Genomic DNA, 22,107 nt, shown 5'->3' with positions numbered 1-22,107 from the left:
CTTCTGCTGATTCATCTTTTTACTCCCGTGGAGTAGAATTGTCTATGAAAGAAACTCCAAAAGTTAGTGCACAGATCATAAGAAATGGCATTATATTCCCCTCTCTCTACGTTGTTTTGTTGCAGTTTTAAATGTCGAAAGTTCTACTGGCATTGTAGAAACATAAAAACGAGGGCCTAAAAACGTGAGACAACCGGAACCCGTCATCATTATTTAGTATGTGATGCTCATTATCGATAGTTGTGCTGTTCAGCTCATTTGTCGTTTGCCATCTCAAATATGCTGCATGATAAAAATGTTATCTCATTGCATACATGGTACCTCCTTTTTTGGTGCTGAATCCATATGACGTCAGCCGTTGTTAGGATAAACGATATCGCCCACGATAATGGTTTAACGGTTTCGTCGGTATCTATGATACAGACTCAAAGGGGAAATTGTCGTCATGAAAGCATAGATACCGATGGGAGTTTTACTCGCATCACTCTCGATCATGTTTCATAACAGGATTACTTTGCATGCATGGATAGCGAAGTAAGTGATTATCCAAGGAACGCTTTTACGGTGAGTGGATGTTCGTTTACCAGTCTTCATTTCCGGGAAATGATATATTTTTTTTTATTTATCAGCAGGTGTAAACACTCGGATTTCTTTTAATTCAAGGTGTCTGGAAGTTTGGAAAACCGATTATATTTTATAGTCAATAATTGTTCGTTACATTTAATTTTATGTAAAAGACCCTTTGAAGAAATAAGCTATGAACTAATTCATCTTAGCTAACTATAAAATGGAATAGGTACCTTTACCTTTTACCATCCAAAATACTCGGAAGGTCTAAAATACCCGGAAGCCTGGAAATGCAAACATCCACTGGCATTTTTCGTATGATTCTTAAGAATTCGATATGTTCATTCGAACGGATCCTAAGCATGCATAGCGTCGCTTTTTGCTTCACGACGGCCGGTCAAATGAACCTTTCACGGTGTCAGCTTTTCCGATAAGCAAAAGCATGTTTTTTTATCGTTAGGATGTTATACATGACTTCTAAAGGGGAAAAGAATAAATCAGCGATAGATTTAGTTTATTTTTAACACATTGTGGGAATGCGTATAGCAACGGAGAGCTGTTATTCAAAGATAAGTTTTCAGTGTGACTGTGAACACAGCTATGACTCTATGACAACACCTTACCCCACAGATTCAATCTATAAATGTCCGTTATTGACTGCACGGAAAAGAATGATACCAAACGAAAACATCCTACCGTCATCGACATGAATTGCTTCCAGTCTCGGATGTAAAAAAGATTCGGGATGGTAGGGATATTCGACTGTGAAAAATATCTTTAAAGATTGAGGAAATGCTGTTGCAAGTTCACTAAAAGCAACAGGCAATCATCCTTTCTCCTATATGATTGCTCCATGCATGCACTTTATATGCGCTTTCAAACATAATACGATGCACATTGCTCCACAACGTGACATGGATCGAGGGCACATCGGTGAAGGTCATTTGAATTTAGATTGGTTCATTTATATTTTGAAAAACGGTCAATTAATGGAAGATCTCACTTTCTCAGGCGCTTTCCATTGCACTCACTGCATTGCTAATGTATAGAGCAACGATCCACTCTGAGCTACCACGCAGCTGATACACAGTGCCATGTTGGGCGTAAAAGCTTCTTTCGTTGCATAAAAATGGACAAACATTGAAGTGATGGTTTTTTTCTTATTGGTTCTGCGGCTGCAATGGAGATATTTTCAAAATGCTGTCACACTGTGCCAATCGAAGCACGTAGCATGGTTTGTTTACCACCTGCATATGAATTTTAATTTATGTCAGGCGGCTTAAATGTGCAGCAGGGTTGATGCTCATACACTCGACAGATTTATTGGTTGATAAATGCATGAGGTCAAGTGAATCCTTTTGTGGTCCGAACCGTGAGTTCATTGGTATACATTTATGCAATTCGAAATGTGTGATGCTCAAATGGAAGGTCACGTTCCTGAAAAATACACCGCAACTACCACGCTGGTATTGTACTTTCCCGAGCATTCTATCGTTTAAAAGCTTTCTAGTTGAAAACGATTTTTTTTCTATAGTGATCGATGAACCTATGAAAGGCGGTACTATCACGCGTCAAACATCAAACGGTTTATAGAAAGTAGCCTTTTTCGCATTTAAAAATCCTCCAAAAGTAAATCACCCGAAATTCGATTCACCTAAATCCAATAACATTGAATTTAACTTCTCAAACCACCACCACGACGGTATCATGCGCAATGATGTGAGCTATGGTTGGATAGGAAAGATCGATTTTATGCCCAGAATGTACTTATTACCGAGTTATTTACAGCATCGTCAATCATCCATTATTGATTCCTTTGTGACACGTGCAACATGTCACACTCTTAGATTTAGCATTCCGACATTATTCACCCATCGACGCGCAGCAGTCATTGGATGAGGTTTTTTTTTCTGCAAGTAGTTGTCATACCTATATTACGTTGGGAATCTTTGTTTGGTGCAATAGAACATCAGTGTGTTGGGTAAAGTAATGATATGAGTGATTAAAAGTTCCTTCAATTCAACCTAACTTTAAGGTCGTAATATTAAATTGTATTACTGTTCCAAATGGCATGCAGCTGATGATTCTGCCTATGGGACGAACAGGTATAAGACGCTTTTGAACGACGACAGCTATGAGCCATCGGTTCTGTCAAAGGCCTTGAAAACTTTAGTGATAGCGAACCAGCGAGCTAGCTTTCCAGATGGGTGACACTTAATAATGCATTTCAATACACGACATCATCCCGAAAGGACGACAGCTGTTACGGGAAACTACAAACTTCCACCCACCGTGATTTCCTATGAGTTGGTTCTCATGACGAATAAATTTCACCATTTATAACCGCTCAACGAGACGAATTACTCTATGTTTAATCAATGCAAGAGAAATACAAGCATAACATGACAATAAAGTTGTTTCTTGGCCGAAAGCTCACTCTTTAGTGTAATAATGTATCATTCGAATTTTATCTAATTAATGAAACATCGTTTGTTGTTTAGGCAGCAAGTTATTAAATTGGTCGTGCATTAAAAATTGAGGAATAATAATGGAGCGTCTTCACGCCGCAAACAATCTATTTTTGTTTGCTTCGACTCGTTGTATTCAGCATCGCTACTGTGTAAAGAACGGTGTCTTTGGTACGGCCAGTTTCTATTCTGAGAAAATCTAATTGAAATGTTCAAGTACAATGAGCAGGATGCTAAATTATTTATTAGGTTAATACAACAAACCCGGCCACGAAGGCGCCAGCAATTAACCAGGAATAAAGAAGTGCTCCTGTTATGTTGTGTACCGTAGTACAGACATTAATTGTTCAGTCAAGATCGAAATTTTCATTTAGTTTAGCAGCTCTTGTTCGAAGGTTCCAAAAAAATCAGATGCACTCGTTCATAAAGAATTGCGCAAAAGTTCGTATTAAAGTGTTCATAAGCTAAATTCTGGGCCGCAAATTTCAGGAAAAGTGCTCTGTTAAAGATGGCGAACATGTAGAACCATGGGTAAGAATGAGGAATGCTTATGGCATTGAATAATATGATATTCTGCTCGCCAACAGTCATGTAGGAGTGGCCTGTCCCCGAAAGACACCAGTCGTCGTTCTATGTCTACACATGGATAATGGATGCTGCCGTCGGATAAGTAGATTTGGTTAGGATTACGTGTCTAAGTGCCGTGCATTTAATTTTACTTTTTGGAAACAGAGCTCCGCTTTAATATGCTTCGAAATTCGATCAAAGGGAGAGTTTGATTTTGCTCAAGACAAACGTTTTTGCGAAGGTTGGTACGTTCTACAATTTTTCGGTTCCTTATTTTATCAGCGATTACACGGAATAAATAGAACGCATTGTTGCGTGCTGTCCATTCCATTCTGAGCGAATGTAAAATTGCTTCTTCTAGGAATGAACATATGATTATTGGGGGGTTTGCGTTCTAACATTCGAAAGCAACAAAAGTACCATCTACCACGCACCATAGTGATGGTAGAATTAATATAGGAAGGCAGCCACATCAATGATATGCTAGTATACTATTATATGGTAGTAACTCATAACAAATTCCTTCCTGTTGCTTGGTTCATGAATTGGTTTTTTTCTAGCTTTACAATGCCACTTGGAATTTATATTTAAAAACTTCACCGGTGCAGGACATGTGACAGCGTCCGGTACAGCGCAACATTGTCTGTAAACAAACTGACCAGTTACAGTTGTTGACTGTGGGAGAGCATTAACCAAAATTATCAGCTGCAACATGGCACATCGAGGGTGGTGGTTCCAACAACCGAGTCGGTGTGTGCATCGTACTTACAGAGTACGAACGTTGATCGGTCTCACCGCTGAGTGGCGAAGCATGAAACATACTGCAGTGATGCTTTCTGCTGAAAGTTAACATAAACATGCCACCAATGTTCGTTCGAATCGAAGCGCCGAGCAGCACCGTACCGTTGTCGCAATCACGTTATATTGAGCCCCTCGATGTTGCTTTCGCTGTTCTCCGTTGTTCACTCCGCACACTCACACCTTGCCCTAGATTTACGTAGCAATTTGCATAGCAGATTGCAGCGCTGCTGGCGTACACGGGCATGAAATGAGTTTTCGCGGAGAATTTTCGCCCAACGTTACTCACTCGTCCGAATAGCATCTTTCGCATAAAAAGCTCTTATGCACTCGTTACGGTTCACCATGAAATGTGGCATAAATCATCGGTCGGAAAGTGTTTTCCCAAATGGGGGTTTCTTAAGAGGATTGCAAATTGGAACTCTCCGCACGGGGGAGGTACGGGCTTGTGAAGGAGTCGCATACTACCAGTACCTTTTACGTCGTGCGCTGCTCTACATAGTACGGTAATCTGTAGTTTCGATAAGAAGAAGCTACATTCACTTAATGGATGAAACGACATTCCAGCAATTTGGTTTGGCAGCGCAAACAAAGCTCATCGTATCGTGCGTATCAATGCATACTCTACCTTGTGTATCTCAAATTGGTCTAGTTCAACCGCTCATCCATTGGCAAAAACATCGATTCGCATGCACCCACTATTAGAATTGTTTCGGTCAGGACAATTCGTTTAATCTAACTTCGGCACTTCGATAACAGGACATATCAGCGGGTTGGTGCTATTGCAACAATGTTTTAATTAAATTTGAACATCTATCGACCGTTTCCGTGCTGAGCGTGGGTCATTCTGCTCCAACAACGAACCCGCCAGCCTGTCTGCCTTACTGCCCATGGAATCGATGATCGTAAAAGTATTTGTAATTATGTTCGCTATCCGATCACGCGTTTTTCCGTTCTTTCACCGGGGGGCCGGCAACGTTGATTAAATTTATTGCACCACTGTCGCTGGTGTGGTGTGAATTGCTCCATTTGGTGGAAACCCATTTTTGTCCTTTTCAAAAAGTCTCCGCGGTCTCCTCGACAAAACCACAAATCGGGGATTGTTCTTCGCATTAGTGTTTTGTACCTCTTGCGACACCATGCCTTGTTCCGGTTCCACCGACAGTCAGTTTGTATGCCCAACCAGCGTATGCTGACACCGATGCAAAGGGTGAGACTAAATTTGCGCATCGTTTCGAAAGGAGAAAGCTCCAAGGGAGGGAAGGTATCGGGAATGAAACGATGCTTTAACAGGCCAAAAAGGGGTTTGTCGGTTTTTGTAAATCTGTATGGCGCCAGCTGGGCGTCGCAAGCTGACTCACAAAGTGCTAATCCCTTTAGTACCCCAAGCCCCAAGATGAAACCCCTTGCGATTGCTTGCCGAAGGATAGATGGCAGAGGAGCACGACGATTTGACGACGACGACGACGACGACGACGATGGCGACGACAACGATTGGAAATCGATGTCGTTGTAACGTTCGAGCGTTGATGCAGTGTAATCCACGGTGATCCGCGCCCGCGGTCAACCATTTTCGAGAAATGTGTTTTTGTATGGGCACTTCCCGTCCTACCGCGGTGGGGCGGTTTGGTCTCCGATTGCCGCTCAAACGGGTGCAGTGCTATGCTGAGTTATCGTATGCAAAGCATTGCCCAACCACAGAAGATTGGATTGCCGTTGTTCGTTGATCCTTTTTTCGTTCGAAAAGTGTGACGAATAAATCCGGAGATGAGATGCGCCATAACGAGAGTAGCGATTGAAAATCTATAATGGCTTCAACTATGGTGTGCACTTCAAAGCATCGATGGAATTGGTTTAGGAAGAATATCTTATCGGTGATGTTCCGAGTAAGCGGAAAGCGATATCCTTGTTTTGCATTGGTTTTTCATTTGCCGAATTCGGGAATACTGCTGCCTGGGAACTCTTGCAGTCGCCCTGTTGGTCGAGTGAATTGCCAGGCGCCTCCATCGGAATCATCGTTTGAATGTTACGCGTTTGGAGGAGCCCGTACCAGTTTTTACATACACTCCGGAATACGAGAGTTGAAACAAGTAAAACCACACTCTTTATGGTTGATTAAAGTTAATAAAATGTACGGCAAATGGAGTCAAATAAAATCCTTGCGGTTAAAGTTCAGCTCACGCCAATGGCAACGCACTCCTCGCTTCTCGGATTATGTGGTCAGCTTTAAGTGCACAATTGAATGGGTTTTCATCGTTTATTTGTTCTTAATTACCGTTTGCTGGGCGAAGTTGATGCTAATTGTTTCAGGCCAAGCGTAACGACCCTTCTGGTGGTTTCCTATTTCGGTTACTGTTCCAGCTATGCTCACCTCCACTATGGTTGTTGTTGCTCGTTGGCTAGCTGGTTTGTGAAAGGAAAAAAAAGATAACAACTTATGCATGAGTTCTGTTGGGCGCTAACAAAAACAAAAAATGCCAGAAACAGGTACACTGATTAGCAATGATTTTACAAAATACGAACGAAGGAGTCATTTGTGCAAAGGTGACCGAGCCTGACCACGAACATGAGCTGAGCAGGATGTGCCTGTCGAATTACCGGTGTACATCCGTAATCAGCGTTCATCTGCCAGAAGGTATCCGATGATCGTTAGAAGTGACACGTCATGCTTTCGGTTGAGATGAGAAAAGGTCCTCCGGAACCGACAGGCGGAGGGTACAAGACGCGCCCTGACATGCATTTAATAGCTTTTGTTTTAATCCATCACTGATAAGGCATATGTTAGCCGGAGCCGGAGCCGGAGCCTACCAGATTTAATGGCCGTTGACAAGATGAAGTTGATTAATAGCAATTTCGCTGAGGCAAACAGAGCCTGGTCGTCATCTGCGTTGTCGTCTTCGTCGTAGCAGAGGTGACACTAGTGGAGGCTGGTTTGTGTCGTGAAAAGTGTGCCTCGAGAAACGCAAGTCTTCGTTCTGTTTCGGCTACGCAAAGTTCGAATCGCATAAGGGATGAAAATTGCGGCCCCGTAATACGGTGAAGCATAATGTTCATCATTGGTTTAACCTGCCACGTACTTACCACAGCGAAGCGAAACACCTGGGGTATGTCTCGTGTGTTATTTTGCGAAAAAAGCGAAACAAGAACGAATGCTTTCCACAGCGAGAGAACAGCGGGAAACGGTGAAGGCATGTGCCACAATAATTGAAATATAATTTTCAACCGTAAAAAAAGCACCAATTCGCTCGGAGCCGTATTCTCGGTAGGTGATCGAGCGAACAGCAAATTTCAACCTGTTGAGAGTGGTTAAGGCCGGTATTTCGTACCAGGTACGCCATAAATATTCGGCATGCACTGCACGATTTCAAAAATCATTAGTTCAGTGTGGAATGTATTACAAATAACGAAACAAAATGGGGGCCTTTCTCGCGGGCAAGCCCGAGGCAGCAGCAGACACAGACATACGTACATAGCATACACAGCATACACATTCGGAACAACAACATCGAACACGGAATGTAGGAAACCTGGTTGTTGTGGTGTTGCTGGAAAAAGGTTTCCGGCATCTTGAAATTATGTTTCCCTACACGGACGGTTCGGGATGGAATGTGTCTTACGAACGGTGTCCACCAAACCGCCAGTACCATTAAGCGTTAAGGTGTTTGGAATGTAAAACCGAAATCCATTTCACTCGTGCTCGCGTTGGTTGGTGTGTCATATCTGATGGACAGTAAAAGTTACAGAAAATGTAACATTTACCAGTAGTTCCACCGTTCCCGCGGTAAAATGCAATCACTTATCTAGGTTACGCCCGATTTAAGTAAGATAAAGCATGAAGCATGAGTTGGAAAGAGGGATGCTTTAGCTGTTCCAAAACAGCAAATGCTTTTAATGTAACTTAACCTTTATTTTGGTTGTTATTTTTGCTCTTTTTTTTTCTCTCTCTCTCTCGCACGCGCTCTCTATGTCGCTGTTTGCCGAGTGCTACCCCGTGTGCACCCATCGCAACGAAAACGGAAACATAAAAACCATAAATCGCCCCACGATCCTAATTTCTGCACCCCGCTCGACCTCGCCCACAGTTGCACGGTGGCAGAAGTGTTTGTGTTGGTAACGAAAAAGTTTTGGCCTTCGGGTTTTTTGGGCTCATTTCGGGGCTCAACACCTCTCGCTCGTTCGCGGACCGTCGGCCGCTAGACCAACTGGTAACTTTTGTGCATTTCTGCCCACCATTCACCACGTGGATGACCTTTCCTTCCGCGCGTCTAGCCCCTCCAGGGCGCTAGAATCGTGACCGGAGGTCGGTAGTGGTGAACGTGGCGGTGTGGTGCAATGTGCTCTTTTATCAATTCCCGATGGTCCATTATCTGATGTGCCGCTGGTTAAGGGAAGGGGGGGGGGGGGAGGACGCAGACTATTAAATTTATTCACTTCCTGTCGGCCGTGTCGTTCCACGGTTCGCTGACGATCCCAATGCATTCCCATTCTCGATGTTCCGGCAGCTCGGGGGTTGTGATTTCTGCAGGTGCCTGCATGAGTTGATCCGTGTGGTAGGAAATGCATCATTGCGTTGACATAAATTTAATTTCCTTCCTCCAAAGTGGTGCCCGAGTCTACTCGTTTTTGTTTTTGGCTCTCAGCATCTTGAGCGGCAGACGGAGACGATTCGCCTGCAGGTTGCAGCTTCATTCCATCATGATGCTCTTGTGAAGCAAACGTCTCAGCAGCAGCAGCAGGTGGGTCACATGTGGTTTGGACTTTATTATGGCTTCTTTGCATAGCCAGAAGTCCAATGCATTTGTGGTTCTCATGCAGAATAACTAGTCAGGGGAATATGATTCAAAGTTTTTTCTTCTTCTTAGGATTCACGATTGGCGAGAGCCACAAGTTTTATTAGATATTCATCGTGCATTTATATGTTAATAAAAACATAACTGTCATAAGGAACTACCAGACTGCAACTGTTATGGAAGTACAATAGCGTTTTATATCAAATGGAACGGCATATATTGAGGAAATGTCTTCGTGTTGATGGCTAAGCCTTAAATGACTTCATCGCCTTTTCGTCCTTTTAAAACGACATATTAACGATAAAAAGACAGATTTTACTTTTTCGCCATTTCCTAATGGTATAAAAAATCTATCTTTCTACTTTCTATTCTTATTCCTTTTGGATTTTTTAGCGATAATGCTAAAGCGTTGTATAACTTTTATAACAGTACATTAAAAGAAATTGAAAAATTCCCGTTTAACCATGAGCACCTTTTTTTTATTATGATTAGAGAGACTTTGGGCCTCTGACCTATCATTCGTCTCTACTCCATAAGCGTCGATGGTTAGAAAATCAGCACTGACATAAGAGGTAAAGGAAGATGTTACAATGGTTTGTTAATCATAATTCGATATCATGTTTCTCTGGAAATTCATCTCTTTGCTCAACCCTCAAAGTAAAATTGGATGCTGTCGTACATACTGTCCATTCTGGCTCAAATGATCACTCATTTAAATTGCGACGCATTAACCCACATATCTGCTTTAGATAGAAGAAGAAAAAAAGGATGAAATAGCCTCAATTGCAAATTGCCAAATGCTATAAAATGTCCCAAGGGAGCCCCCGGGGGGTTTCCAATTATGGGCGCTTTGCGGACAGTGAGTTAGGGAGTTGCTTTAGGGATCAGGAAGCAGGTTATATTGAATTTTACATTCCCCTAGGCATTGTTGTTTATTTTGTTATTGCTATGACTTCCGCTAGGAATTTCTACGAAAGAACAATTTTTGATTTATGTACTTTGGCAAACATAGTGTCACTCGGCTACACAAATAACAAGCTATTCTGTGATTGCCAAGATTCAGCCAAGCATGGTTCCAGCTTTGCTCCAAGTAGAAGTTACACGAATTATACTTGCTTACAGTTAATTAGTAAATGTTGCCATCAGATGTGTATGACGGTCAGCCACCAACTCGAGCTTTGGCATTTCTTTTGCAAGGTACCATTTCATATCGGTGAGCACAACGTTGTCAGAGTTTTTCCATCAATTCTTTCCGCTTCTTCTACCTCGCACCATTGGCCGCAACCAGCAGTGGTGAAAGACAACGCACTGGCGAGCGACTGTCAGCGTCCAGCTGCGAATCGTTTAGCAATTTGCAAAGGTAAGCTAAAAGCAATGTTGGGGACATTCGACCAAAGCTGCAAAACAGCCTCCAAAACTTTGGCCTATTGTAAGAGTGTAGGGTTTGGATGGAACATGGCGGTGATGATGATTACGGGTTCAATTTATTTGTATCTACAACTAGTAACGGCTTTTTGGCATGGGCGACTCATGCGTAAACAAGCTACCTTGGACAGCGTAAGAGTTCCTGACAGATTGATTGATTGATACGGATTTTTGATTACAAAAATAATAGAATTATCAAGATGCTTTTCATAATCAGCGTTAGTTTCCTCATAGTGCTGGCGAACGCTTCCGTCTTCTGTGTTTTGGTGAGTGATGTGTAAATCAATAAATTAAATATTGATAGTTAGGAATGGTTGTGGAGCAAGTATGTTCTCTTGTTTTACAACCATTACCGTACGATATTAACTTTCAATGTTAAGAATGAATGGAGGTTATGGTTTACTCAGCAAGACAACAACTCATTGTCATCGTGAACATATGCAAAAGCAGTGGCTCTTCAGATCTTCCCAAGTGTTGATCGCGGATGATAATCATCTTCCCGATGCCTAATCTCATTTGGGAGCTAGAAGCAAATACTTGGCGATCAATCATCAATCAAAATGCGATTGAGTATTTCGGAATAATTGCAAGTATTTATGAATCACACGAGTCGTTTGTTTAATTTAGATTAGTTTATTTAGCCAGCTTTAGTAAAAACTTAAGAAATGACTATTTACTTATTTCACGTTGTGCTCAATCACTCAATCGCTGATGTCACATTTAAAACCGTATCCAACTTCATTAAATAACCACCCCCTTTGAAGAAATGCCAAATATAAGCTATACAACTCTTGTGTATGGTCGACTGATAACTCGCTGCGTGAATGAATCTTGCTGTAAATATCTGGTTTTCAACCTGTGATTGTAACTTATTATCAGAAAAAAAACTAGCCAGCGAGCCAGCGAGTGATTTGCTTCCTGCTGGACGATCAACGCTGAATGACAATCCGAATGGATAGCATAGGTAAAGTGTCTGATGCGGAATCCGCGATCCCGAAACTCAGAGACATCGCAATCATCATATTAACGTTCGTTATTCGCACTAAACTTACGTCAGTCACTGTCTGAAACTTTGGATAGCCCAGCCAATTGAAAGGTGATGACTTATCAGGCGACCAATGTGCACTCAGATAATACTAGGGAAGATCATTGCATTTACCAATCGAATAAATCTGGAATCTGTTATCAGGTTTAGTTTTGCCAAAATGTGTCGTTCTTCATCCTTCGTCTTCGGGAAAAGGAAACAAAAGACTTTAATCGTTAAGAAGAATTAATCGAGGTTGAATATATAGGCAGTTTTTCCGAATTTTCATTTCGTGTTGACTTTACTACAACTACATCCCGGGATACATAGCACATAAGTTCACTAAATTGCTAAATAGTATTCATATGGAATGTTTTGTAACGGTGTATTTTCAGTGATAAAATGACGTTGGTGCAAAAGTTTGAAGCATGTTCCTCTACCGCTTGGTTGTTCATCACTCCGGTATCATTTAAAATATTTGCTCTAGACGCTGCAGGTTCTAGTTATTCACTGGAGCAGTTATTTTTAGGATAGGATAAGCATACATTTCTTCGTACCCCAGGACCACCTATATCCTCTGCGGCACGGTGGAGTTTGGCTGGCTACACCAAGAGCACTCTAAAAGAAAAAGAAAATACGAATGTCTAAAAGTAAAACAAACAGATCTTCGAAATGTCAGCTTGTTTTTTATATCACTGGTTTCCGTAACACTTTCACAAATGTTTCCTCGATTTCAGGCACATTTCCAAATTTGACTTATTTTGTAAAAAATAGAATTTCACAAACTATCTCAATTGATCGGTTGCTTGAGTTAAGCTCTGTAACCCATTGCGTGACCATGGACGATCTGCATCCTGTATCGATTCTAAGAATAATGAGATATTCCTTACTGCTTGAAGTTTGGTGTCGCCCGTTCTAGAATCAGACTTCTTCATTTTAAAATCTTGTGCTGATGAATGATTGTGCTGCTTCCTTGAAGTTTCTTCAATCTCGACTGGTGGATCTTCGGTAGCTTGTTCCGAAGATTTTATCTCAAAACCTTTAGTATTAGTTATCAACAGAAATACACAGGTAGCGAGCGACAAGACAGTGAACTGCTTCATGCTGGACGAAAGATGTGTACTTTATTAAGGGGGGGCTTCGGTATTTTATTTTAATTCTTCGCATTTACTTTTTATAATTTTATATGACTGCTTATCCTTTCAAGAGTATTGTGTAAAGTTTTGGGATCAATCGAAGCTAAACTGACAAAGATATTGATTTTTGAAAAACAGAGTTTCATACAAGGCTTAAGGGGGGGCTTCGGTATTTTATTTTAATTATTCGCATTTACTTTTTATAATTTCATATGACTGCTTATCCTTTCAAGAGTATTGTGTAAAGTTTTGGGATCAATCGAAGCAAAACTGACAAAGATATTGATTTTTGAAAAACAGAGTTTCATACAAGGCTTAACGCATCTCGCAACTTTGAATCGCGATTCCCAAAACCTGCGTTTTCAAAGTCGGTGCCCATCGTAGCATAAAAACTACTGGTCCGATCGATTTGAAATTTTGAACACTTAATCTGTACACTATTTGCCAGGTAGCCCCGTCAAGTTTTTGTTAAAATTGTTGATACTTTTTTTTTGATAATTCTTTTAATTATATAAAACTTGTTTTTTGAGGCAACATCGAAAAAAGTTACACTTTTTCAACTTTAAAAATCTGTCAAAAATCGAAAAATAGGAAATTTAACAAAAACTCAACGGGGCTACCTGGATAAACTTATAATCTAACAAAAAAATACCCATTCGTATGTTTCAGATGACCCAGCACGTAGCTACAATGGGCACCGCAAAAATAACATTTTTGCAAAATTGCCTTTCTCGATTGGATGCCATGAACGTAGTTTTGATCAAATCTTCCCCAAAATAGAACGAAATTTTCTTGAAAAGTTGTAGTTTAATTTGACATTCACTTGTAAAAATTAGGTTGAATGGTTTCAGCACTAAAAATCGTCAAAAATAAGGCTTTTTTGAACCCGAAATAACCAAAGCCCCCCCTTAACGCATCTCGCAACTTTGAATCGCGATTCCCAAAACCTGCGTTTTCAAAGTCGGTGCCCATCGTAGCATAAAAACTACTGGTCCAATCGATTTGAAATTTTGAACACTTAATCTGTACACTATTTGCCAGGTAGCCCCGTCAAGTTTTTGTTAAAATTGTTTATACTTTTTTTTTTGATAATTCTTTTAATTATATAAAACTCGTTTTTTGAGGCAACATCGAAAAAAGTAACACTTTTTCAACTTTAAAAATCTGCCAAAGATCGAAAAATAGGAAATTTAACAAAAACTCAACGGGGCTACCTGGATAAACTTATAATCTAACAAAATAATACCCATTTGTATGTTTCAGATGACCCAGCACGTAGCTACGATGGGCACCGCAAAAAGTACATTTTTGCAAAATTGCCTTTCTCGATTGGATGCCATGAACGTAGTTTTGATCAAATCTTCCCCAAAATAGAACCAAATATTCTTGAAAAGTTGTAATTTAATTTGACATTCACTTGTAAAAATTAAGTTGAATGGTTTCTGCACTAAAAATCGTCAAAAATAAGGCTTTTTTGAACCCGAAATAACCAAAGCCCCCCCTTAAGTTGGTCAATGCGATACGACTTGCTCGAGAGACGGTTGGAACTGACTGATCGCTCCTCTTCAGTTGCGTTATTCAGTCGAGCAACTGCTGAACTTACTCGTCTTTACACAATGTCCGACACATGCATTTGTGTTCGTCACCAACACTGAAACCTAGTCCGAACGAATTGCATTGGATGCTGAATCCATTTGGAGTCACCGAACTTAACAGTGCAATAATCATATTAGCGTTTGGGGAAGCCCCAGACAAATCAAAATAGATTGCTAAATCTGGAATGCTGTACTGGAGAAAGTATTTTCTCCAGAGTGTGCATGCAGAGTTGCATGTATATTTACTGCTAGATTTTCTTAAACGGAATCAAAATGTTTGGAAAATATGTAGCTTTTGACGGCAAAAAATTGCCTAAACGCAAAATGGCAAAAACTTATGTTCATCTCCTTTGCATTGAAATTCTTATGCTAGGTAGTAATCCCTCAAAGTGAGTTGTTAAAAAAGCAAGATGTTTTAGAAAAAAATATTTCAATCAATTGTACATGATGTTTTGTTACGTTTCTCACATTAGTGATCTTGCAAGTATGCATTTCAAATTATACTTTAAAAAATGTAATACATCGTACTTGCTAACTGTGACTTTGATTTTGTTAATCTACACACTGTTATGCATCTTCACCTTATTGAAAATTTCGTAAAACCACATTTCATCCACGTGTTCCACATTTCATCCAAATGAACAAGCGATTGACTGGCCGTTGTGTAATGGTTGCCGTGGGAATTGTACCTAATTAGCTTTTGTCGTGTTGTACAAGGGATACATAGTATGTTGTATCCACTATGATCGAATGTCTATTGTGAACGATACGAGCTACGCAAATGTAGGATAGACAGATCGAATATCATTTTGATACGCTGAACTTACACGATTGGTATTAGCATGGATCCTTTTATTTAGATGGTTTTTTCCTATGTGTTATGTAAATAATTACCTCACTTTGCTGTGTTGCTGTAGTTCAGTAGTTAGCATTGTCATCATGTCATTATGTCATCACCAACTGGAGAGTAGTTGGAATAGGTGCTTATTTTTACTATACTTACATTATGCTGCAACGAGTTACGTTATGCTGCAAGGTATGCATTTCGTTTCAGGCGTGACATAATTTCATTGGACATTTTATTTCAAAATGCAACAGAAACATGACAATAGTAAACTTTCAATATGCAGTTTATATCACAACATGCTGGTTACATTGGTCGAGCGAATTGGCCGACTCAAGTCCTAACTGACTAGTATGGTACAATACAATTAACACTAAACTCTCTATCGTAATGATGATTTTAAAGATGAAGATGACTTCAATTTGCTTCAAAAATAATTCGCCCATCGGTATTAAGTGAAAGGCGTCGATTTATTTATCTTATAACTGTCGACCTATGCTGCACATCGTGAATCAATGAAACCACTAGACCTTCGCTTATCTTCCGTACACTGATATCTCTCCCCTGGCTACTCTCGTTTTGTAGATGGGGATGATGCAGAAATCGCAAAAGTGGAACTAATTCACTACCGTAATTTTCTTACCTTTCACTGGCTAGCATTCATCTTAGCTTGTTCGCGACCGACAAGTTCGACCAAAAAGGATCTTCGTCTATTCGAACCACGTACCTATCGCAATGCTAGTGACAGCCGGTTAGCCAAGAACAAGCCAATCACGCTCACCAGCTCCAGCGATCGCATGGTCCAACGGCGTACAGTGCTCGTTCCGCTCGAGCACACCAAATGCTCGATCTTATCACAGTTTAGGAAGTGTCTATCGGTGGACAGGAGCTTAGCGACGGTTCGCAGAAATACCGCCGAATCATGCTTGCACTTGTACCGGGCACTGTTGAAGACGCAATTCTCGTAACCGTACCGGGCACTACGGATGCAGCCAGCCATCGCAGCAAAAAGAGTGCCAGGATTGATTGGGAGCCGTACACGCGGGATAGAAGAAAAGGAAATCAATATCAATGCGAGCGGGGGTTTTGAGGTGTCTCTCGCGTCGTCGCGAGCACTTACCAGCAAAAGTGCATGTAATGCACGTTCCTCGATTGTGCCGTCGTTTTCGATATTTCCTCCTTCAGGATGCTAACGAATTTGCTCGAACAAGCGTCCCAATCGTTGTGAACAATCTGAAAGCACGCCTTGTGCTGCAGGAACTCTGGATGTGCGTGCATCGAGAACAAGAACAATTCAAAAGTAAATTGTGCTTCCGGCGATTTTCTTCTAAACAAAGATCCTCTTAAGTGGACAGCGCAACTCTATCTAGTGGATTAAAAACATTATCTACAAGGCATAGATTGGATATATTAACTTGAAGCTTCCAAACATGACCGCGAAAGATCATGAAAACCTTGTCGATTGGGCAGTGTGTTCCGGTCTAAGATAGTTTGTACTACCGTATGAAGAATGTATAAAGGAAGGCAGGGGGTCGCCTCTCGCACATCACAAATAGCTTTTCCATTTCCTTCGTTAGCAGCAGGCGGCGATCGTTGAAAAGAAAGTCCGCAAGCCGAATGCAAACCAATAAAAATGGCGAACAAAAGCCATTGCATGACTTCCTCCGTAGTGGGCGATAAGTAATGAACTATTTAGGTCACATCCGGTCCAGCCAGGGTTGGGGGGACATCCAAGTGCGGTGTGCCCGAAGCGTTCTTCTTACCTTTCTGGAAGGAGCGATCTCGGCAGAGAAACTCGTACAGCTGCTTGGCACCGTACACCTCGTTCTCGATGATGGTCCGCTCCTGCTTCTCAACGCAGACGTTCAAGTAGTGCTGCACACATTCCATACCCCGGTTGAACAGCCTACGGGCGGGGAGAGCATAAAAGAACAATCATTTACCGCGTGGTCCGGTGCATCCTTTCAGCGGGCGCTTTATGGATGCTTTATGGTGCACAACACGGCCTGCAATGCTGCCGATGACCTACAGGCAACGATTACTAATTTCCTCCGCCGAGTCGGGTATTTTGACCGAGTGCAGCAGCTCAACGGCGATCGAAGGGGTGGAATTGCGGAAACAGTTGTCCAGCATTTGTGACATCTGACCGCAGACCGGATCCGGTAAAGTGCTCACTGGCGTTGGCACGGTCTCTGCAAGGGCAATGTGAGGTGAGTGTGAGTGTTGAAGCTGCAAACCATCTACTGCACCTGGTGATAGTGTTTAGTGCGGACATGGTAGCAAATTGAATAGGAGCGCTCCGTTTTATTGGTTGCATTATTCTCCTACCTATTGTTTGTTATTGATCAATGCTACTTGTTCTTTCTAGAACATTGCACTGTACAGTACAATTTTAACACGGGTCTACACTAACAAATTTCTGCTCAAAAAAGGTTGACACCGCATGACCACAGCGCGCCATATATTTCTGTTCATTTCTGTATAGAAATCTGCTAGTGAGGATGTGAGGATAGAGCTTATGCATTTCATTTTGCGTTGAAATCAGTTTCACAAGGGCAAAGAAGACGATTTTATGATTTACCCTTCCATGAATATTAATGCTGTAACACAAACATACTTTCATCGTGCCTAAAAGCATGATTATGCAAGAGGGATGTTTTAACAATTCTGCCGCGCGGACTGCTTAAGGGGACGATCACCTCCCCAGTGCTGCTGGAAGATGTTTTCTTGTATGTGGCGTCTGGTAGATCCCTTCAATCGAGGAAATTTTTCGATGTGTAAAGCCGTCGTTCTCTGTACAACCGAGTTGAGTTGACCGGTTATCTCTCATTATCAGACGATTTCATGCTGCTTACGCTGCATTTGAATTTTGCTTGTATGCGAAGCAGTATAAATTAAGCTTATATAAATAAGGCTCTCTAATGGTTACCACCGTCCAATTTGCAGTGGCATGAACGTTCGTTTTAACATTCATTATTGTATATTGAATTTGAAATTTACGAGACAGCTACATTTAAGTCATCTTAAAATATACAAATGAGACAACCCTTTATTATATTGTGTCTCATTTCGTATATCGTCATACTTCTAGGATAGGAAGGATGGATTGAATTTTTGTGTATAACGAAGTGAACAATCGGCGGAAAACATGCGTGAAACTTTAAGATGTTTCATAAACTCCTATTTGTTAGCATGGGTCGAAGAGTATATTCGTTCAATGTACTCCTACCAGGTATGATGTGTTGCGTGCTTATTATACAGTGACCGGCATAAGTAAAAGCCCACCCCTTGATTTTTGTAGATTTTTGACTATAAATCCTACATTTTCTATCGTAACCGGCAAATCTAGTGGTTTTCTTAAAGCTTGAACATTCCTCTTTCAGTTTCACTAGCTTTCATCTCGATTGGATGGATAACAAATTTTTGATAATTGCTTAAATAAGAGATGGTCGATCACAGTTGTGACAAAAGTAAAAGCCCACTTTGCAAAAAATATAATTTTAATAAAGCCATCTGGTTACTATATCTTTGTTGGGCTTTTAGTTTACATCTGTTTTAAAGTTTTAGGTTCTTTTCCATTATTGTTTACAGTAATTTAATCCATCAATCGTAGCAATTCCAGTAGTAAGTCGATTGCGCACGGGTTTTTGCAAAAGAAATGGGTATATGGGAGGAAAAAAAATCGTTGAATGCCTGAAATCTTCTTATGCAGCATTGATTCAACCATGTGTCTCAACAGATATTAGCAGAAAAAATATTATTAGTAGGGGACGCCTTTATGCCATCATGATTAATCACCAATGTTCATCAGAACAGCAAATGAGATTTTAAAACGGACGTTCTAAGAAGACGAATGATCGAACAAATGATAAAAACCATTCCAGAGATTAGGAAATCGTTAGAATTAACTATCTGTTCCATCATGAAAACTCTGTCACTGTCTATTTTCTAGCAAACTATGCCACATTAGATAAGCTCTACATGAGTACAAGAGTACGTATGCTAAAAGTCTTCCGTTTATATGCCAAAAATATGATTAAACGTTAGAATTTCACCCGGAAATGTGTAACCAAGCTAAAAGAAGGCTAGAGCAATGTTCTATAGTCTGACGAATCATAAATGGAAACATTTAATATAAACTATCACGAAAGAAATCGGCGGAAAATAAACCATGGTTTGCAAGAACGTAATGTATCGGTAATAATCAAGTACGGAGGTGGTAGTATGAAGTTGAGGGGTGGATTTTCCATGGCTCTTGTGGACAATTTAAAGACAATGATGGTATTATGGCGGGCGAAATTTATGTTGACACCCTAAATAACTCTTTGATAGGTTCAGTACGAATAGACCCATTTAAAAGCAATTTTGGTATGCAACAGCGCAATGATCCCAAACATTCCGCTAAATTAACTAATATTTCTTAATGTTCCCGTGTAATTCTCCTTCTCAAATGGCCTTCTCAAAGCCTAGGCTTTTAATGGATTTAGAATTTGTGGAGTATTTTAGATAAAAAAATCATTAAGAATTATGTTACTATCAAAAACAATTATTTTTGAAAGTTATTAAACGAGAATGATCCACAACACTCCTGAAATCATGTAAACGGCATGTCAAAACGCCTGTAACTTGATGTCCGGGCTAAGGGTGGACCATATTAATTGTTAAGAAAGTTTCATTGTAGGTGGGCTTTTACTTTTGTCACAACTGTGATCGACCATCTCTTATTTAAGCAATTATCAAAAATTTGTTATCCATCCAATCGAGATGAAAGCTAGTGAAACTGAAAGAGGAATGTTCAAGCTTTAAGAAAACCACTAGATTTGCCGGTTACGATAGAAAATGTAGGATTTATAGTCAAAAATCTACAAAAATCAAGAGGTGGGCTTTTACTTATGCCGGTCACTGTAGCTATCTTCGCTGACAATGTCCATTTCCTATCCATGAATAACCGGAATTGCCAATTACGATACATTTTGCCGCGGAATTTTGCGATACGGAATTGACAATTACAATCCATATACAAATACTTTTTCACTGGACTTTGTTAGTTTGAGCGCTTGCCGATTTTTCAGAAAAGTAGAACGATTGAAATAGTTCATGAGCAAGCGTAATTACCGCAATGGTGTTGGCATTACGTTATCAAAATGTTTGCAATGGAAAGGAACTACACAAAACGTGGAGAAGCGTATGGTTGAACATTGCATTTCATTGAATCAACTAGTTTTTTTTGCCTGCGTAGCTTGTCATTTGCTTATCTGCAATGAGCATATTTTCAATGTGCTTCCAAGACTCCAAGTGATAGCCACAAAGCACACAACACAAGCATTGCGGGCGTGATTTTTGCCGCTCCTCTACCGTAACCAATGCTGGCCAAAGATTTAAAGGATGGCAGATTCTTAAGCTGGTGTAAAAAAGGTACAAGCAAGCAGCCATACAAGCAACAAATCTAAGGCTTAGATCTCAAGAGCATCGAGAGCTTATGAAACGAGCTCGTTAAGGCGGCCAGCGTTGACAAACCATCTATTACGGCCATTCATGAACCGACGTAAGGACAGGGTAAATATCATTTTCTACAGATTGAATCCTTTGGAAGTGCTGCTACTTTCTTGTCATGGTACCGTTGCTGGACGTGCTGCCGATCACCTTAGCAACGGCGAACCGCTCCGGATTAAGGTAATGCCTCCTTCCAACAATGGCTCAAGTTTCACATCAGCTCGCTCCGGGAAAACTTTTATCAAATATTTAATCGAAAAGTTTTCGTCCGGCACGTACCGCAAAGTGGAATCTGGATGTGGTTTGGTGCCATCTTTGTTAGTTATTCTCTTTGTACCAATTCATTAGCTTACAAGAATAACATGGGATCGATTATGCTCTTTGAACAGATGCTTTCTAATCCAATCGATGTAGCCATCGCTCACCGTTTATAAGGACTGTTAACAGGCCATTTCAAACCATAATAAATTCATGGTATTTTCCCTCTTAGGGTTTGGCAAATAATGAAAAGGGACAATTCAATTTGGTTCAACGAAGGGACTTCTGCCAAACTACAGCTCCCGAGGGAGGATAATTTTTTAATTGTGTTGATTTTGAAACGGTTGAACTTTCGAGGAAATTGAAGTTTTTGATCCTTCAAAGCAATTGCCAGCTGCGGCTCTGCGAGATATCTTAATGCGAATGAATAACTTTATTAGTATCTGCAGCGAATGCAAGATGAGCAATGATCCTCAATTATTTACTGTCTAGCTATGCAACTTTGCTGCTGCTTGTTCATGTTTTGTCATGTTTACCTTCACCCCGATGGTATTTCCATCAGCACAATCTACGGGCGAAACATTTGGAATAATTCTCGGTACAAAATTTAAGATTATGGTGGAAAATATTAAATGTGAGATTACGAGGCACAACCCTACGCACTTCCCGCTAAGAAAAAAAAGTTTAAAAGGAATTAAATACAGTAAGGAGCAGCTCCTACTTACCACTGCTGACGGCTGTCAGCAACAGAGTGTATATCCAAAGTTTAAGAAGAGCAGGAGCTTCCATGTTTCCCGTTCGTATATTGTTTGTGGTTTGTTAAACACTGTTTATTTTTTCAACAAAATTTACACTTTGCAGACCATATTTCCAAAATATGATTATGATATGTTCTGTTAAATTAACCGATCAATTCTCCATATTGTATACAATACACTAAGGTTAGATCCAACAGCTCCTGACACAAAGCCAAGGAAAGCGGCAGGCGCACAACTTTGGTTGCTTCTATTTATATCGCTTCACAAAAATCACTTGATACAGTAGAGCAATCACAGCAATATTAACACGCTCCACGTTAACCATTATACCGGTTCTTCTGTCGCGAAAGGTGCTGAGTTGAACCTTTCCAGTTGAACGCTACA

The 22,107-nt window shown here is 40.6% G+C and overlaps 1 protein-coding gene across 1 annotated transcript; it reads right to left on the bottom strand.

The window, feature by feature from the left end:
* Positions 1-15,521: 15,521 nt before the first annotated feature.
* Positions 15,522-22,107, bottom strand: LOC125948621 (uncharacterized). Its single transcript, XM_049674872.1, has 5 exons — positions 21,691-22,107; positions 17,244-17,406; positions 16,978-17,120; positions 16,335-16,476; positions 15,522-16,194 (listed from the first exon to the last, which is right to left on the bottom strand). Exons 1-5 carry the CDS (start codon positions 21,752-21,754, stop codon positions 15,942-15,944), a joined length of 765 nt encoding a protein of 254 aa, XP_049530829.1. The 5' UTR covers positions 21,755-22,107; the 3' UTR covers positions 15,522-15,941.

This window comes from Anopheles darlingi, chromosome 2 (assembly GCF_943734745.1).
Source record: "Anopheles darlingi chromosome 2, idAnoDarlMG_H_01, whole genome shotgun sequence".
NCBI classification, from domain to species: domain Eukaryota; kingdom Metazoa; phylum Arthropoda; class Insecta; order Diptera; family Culicidae; genus Anopheles; species Anopheles darlingi.
Note: the sequence above shows the minus strand (reverse complement) of the source record. Positions and strands in the feature narration are given on the sequence as shown.

Excerpts from the sequence above, each read along its gene's own strand:
- LOC125948621 (XM_049674872.1), bottom strand. The coding sequence starts at position 21,754 with ATGGAAGCTCCTGCTCTTCTTAAACTTTGGATATACACTCTGTTGCTG. Across the intron at positions 17,121-17,243 it reads GAAATTAGTAATCGTTGCCT|GCTGTTCAACCGGGGTATGG; the intron begins GTAGGTCATCGG and ends CCCCGCCCGTAG. Across the intron at positions 16,195-16,334 it reads CATTACATGCACTTTTGCTG|TGCCCGGTACGGTTACGAGA; the intron begins GTAAGTGCTCGC and ends CTGCATCCGTAG.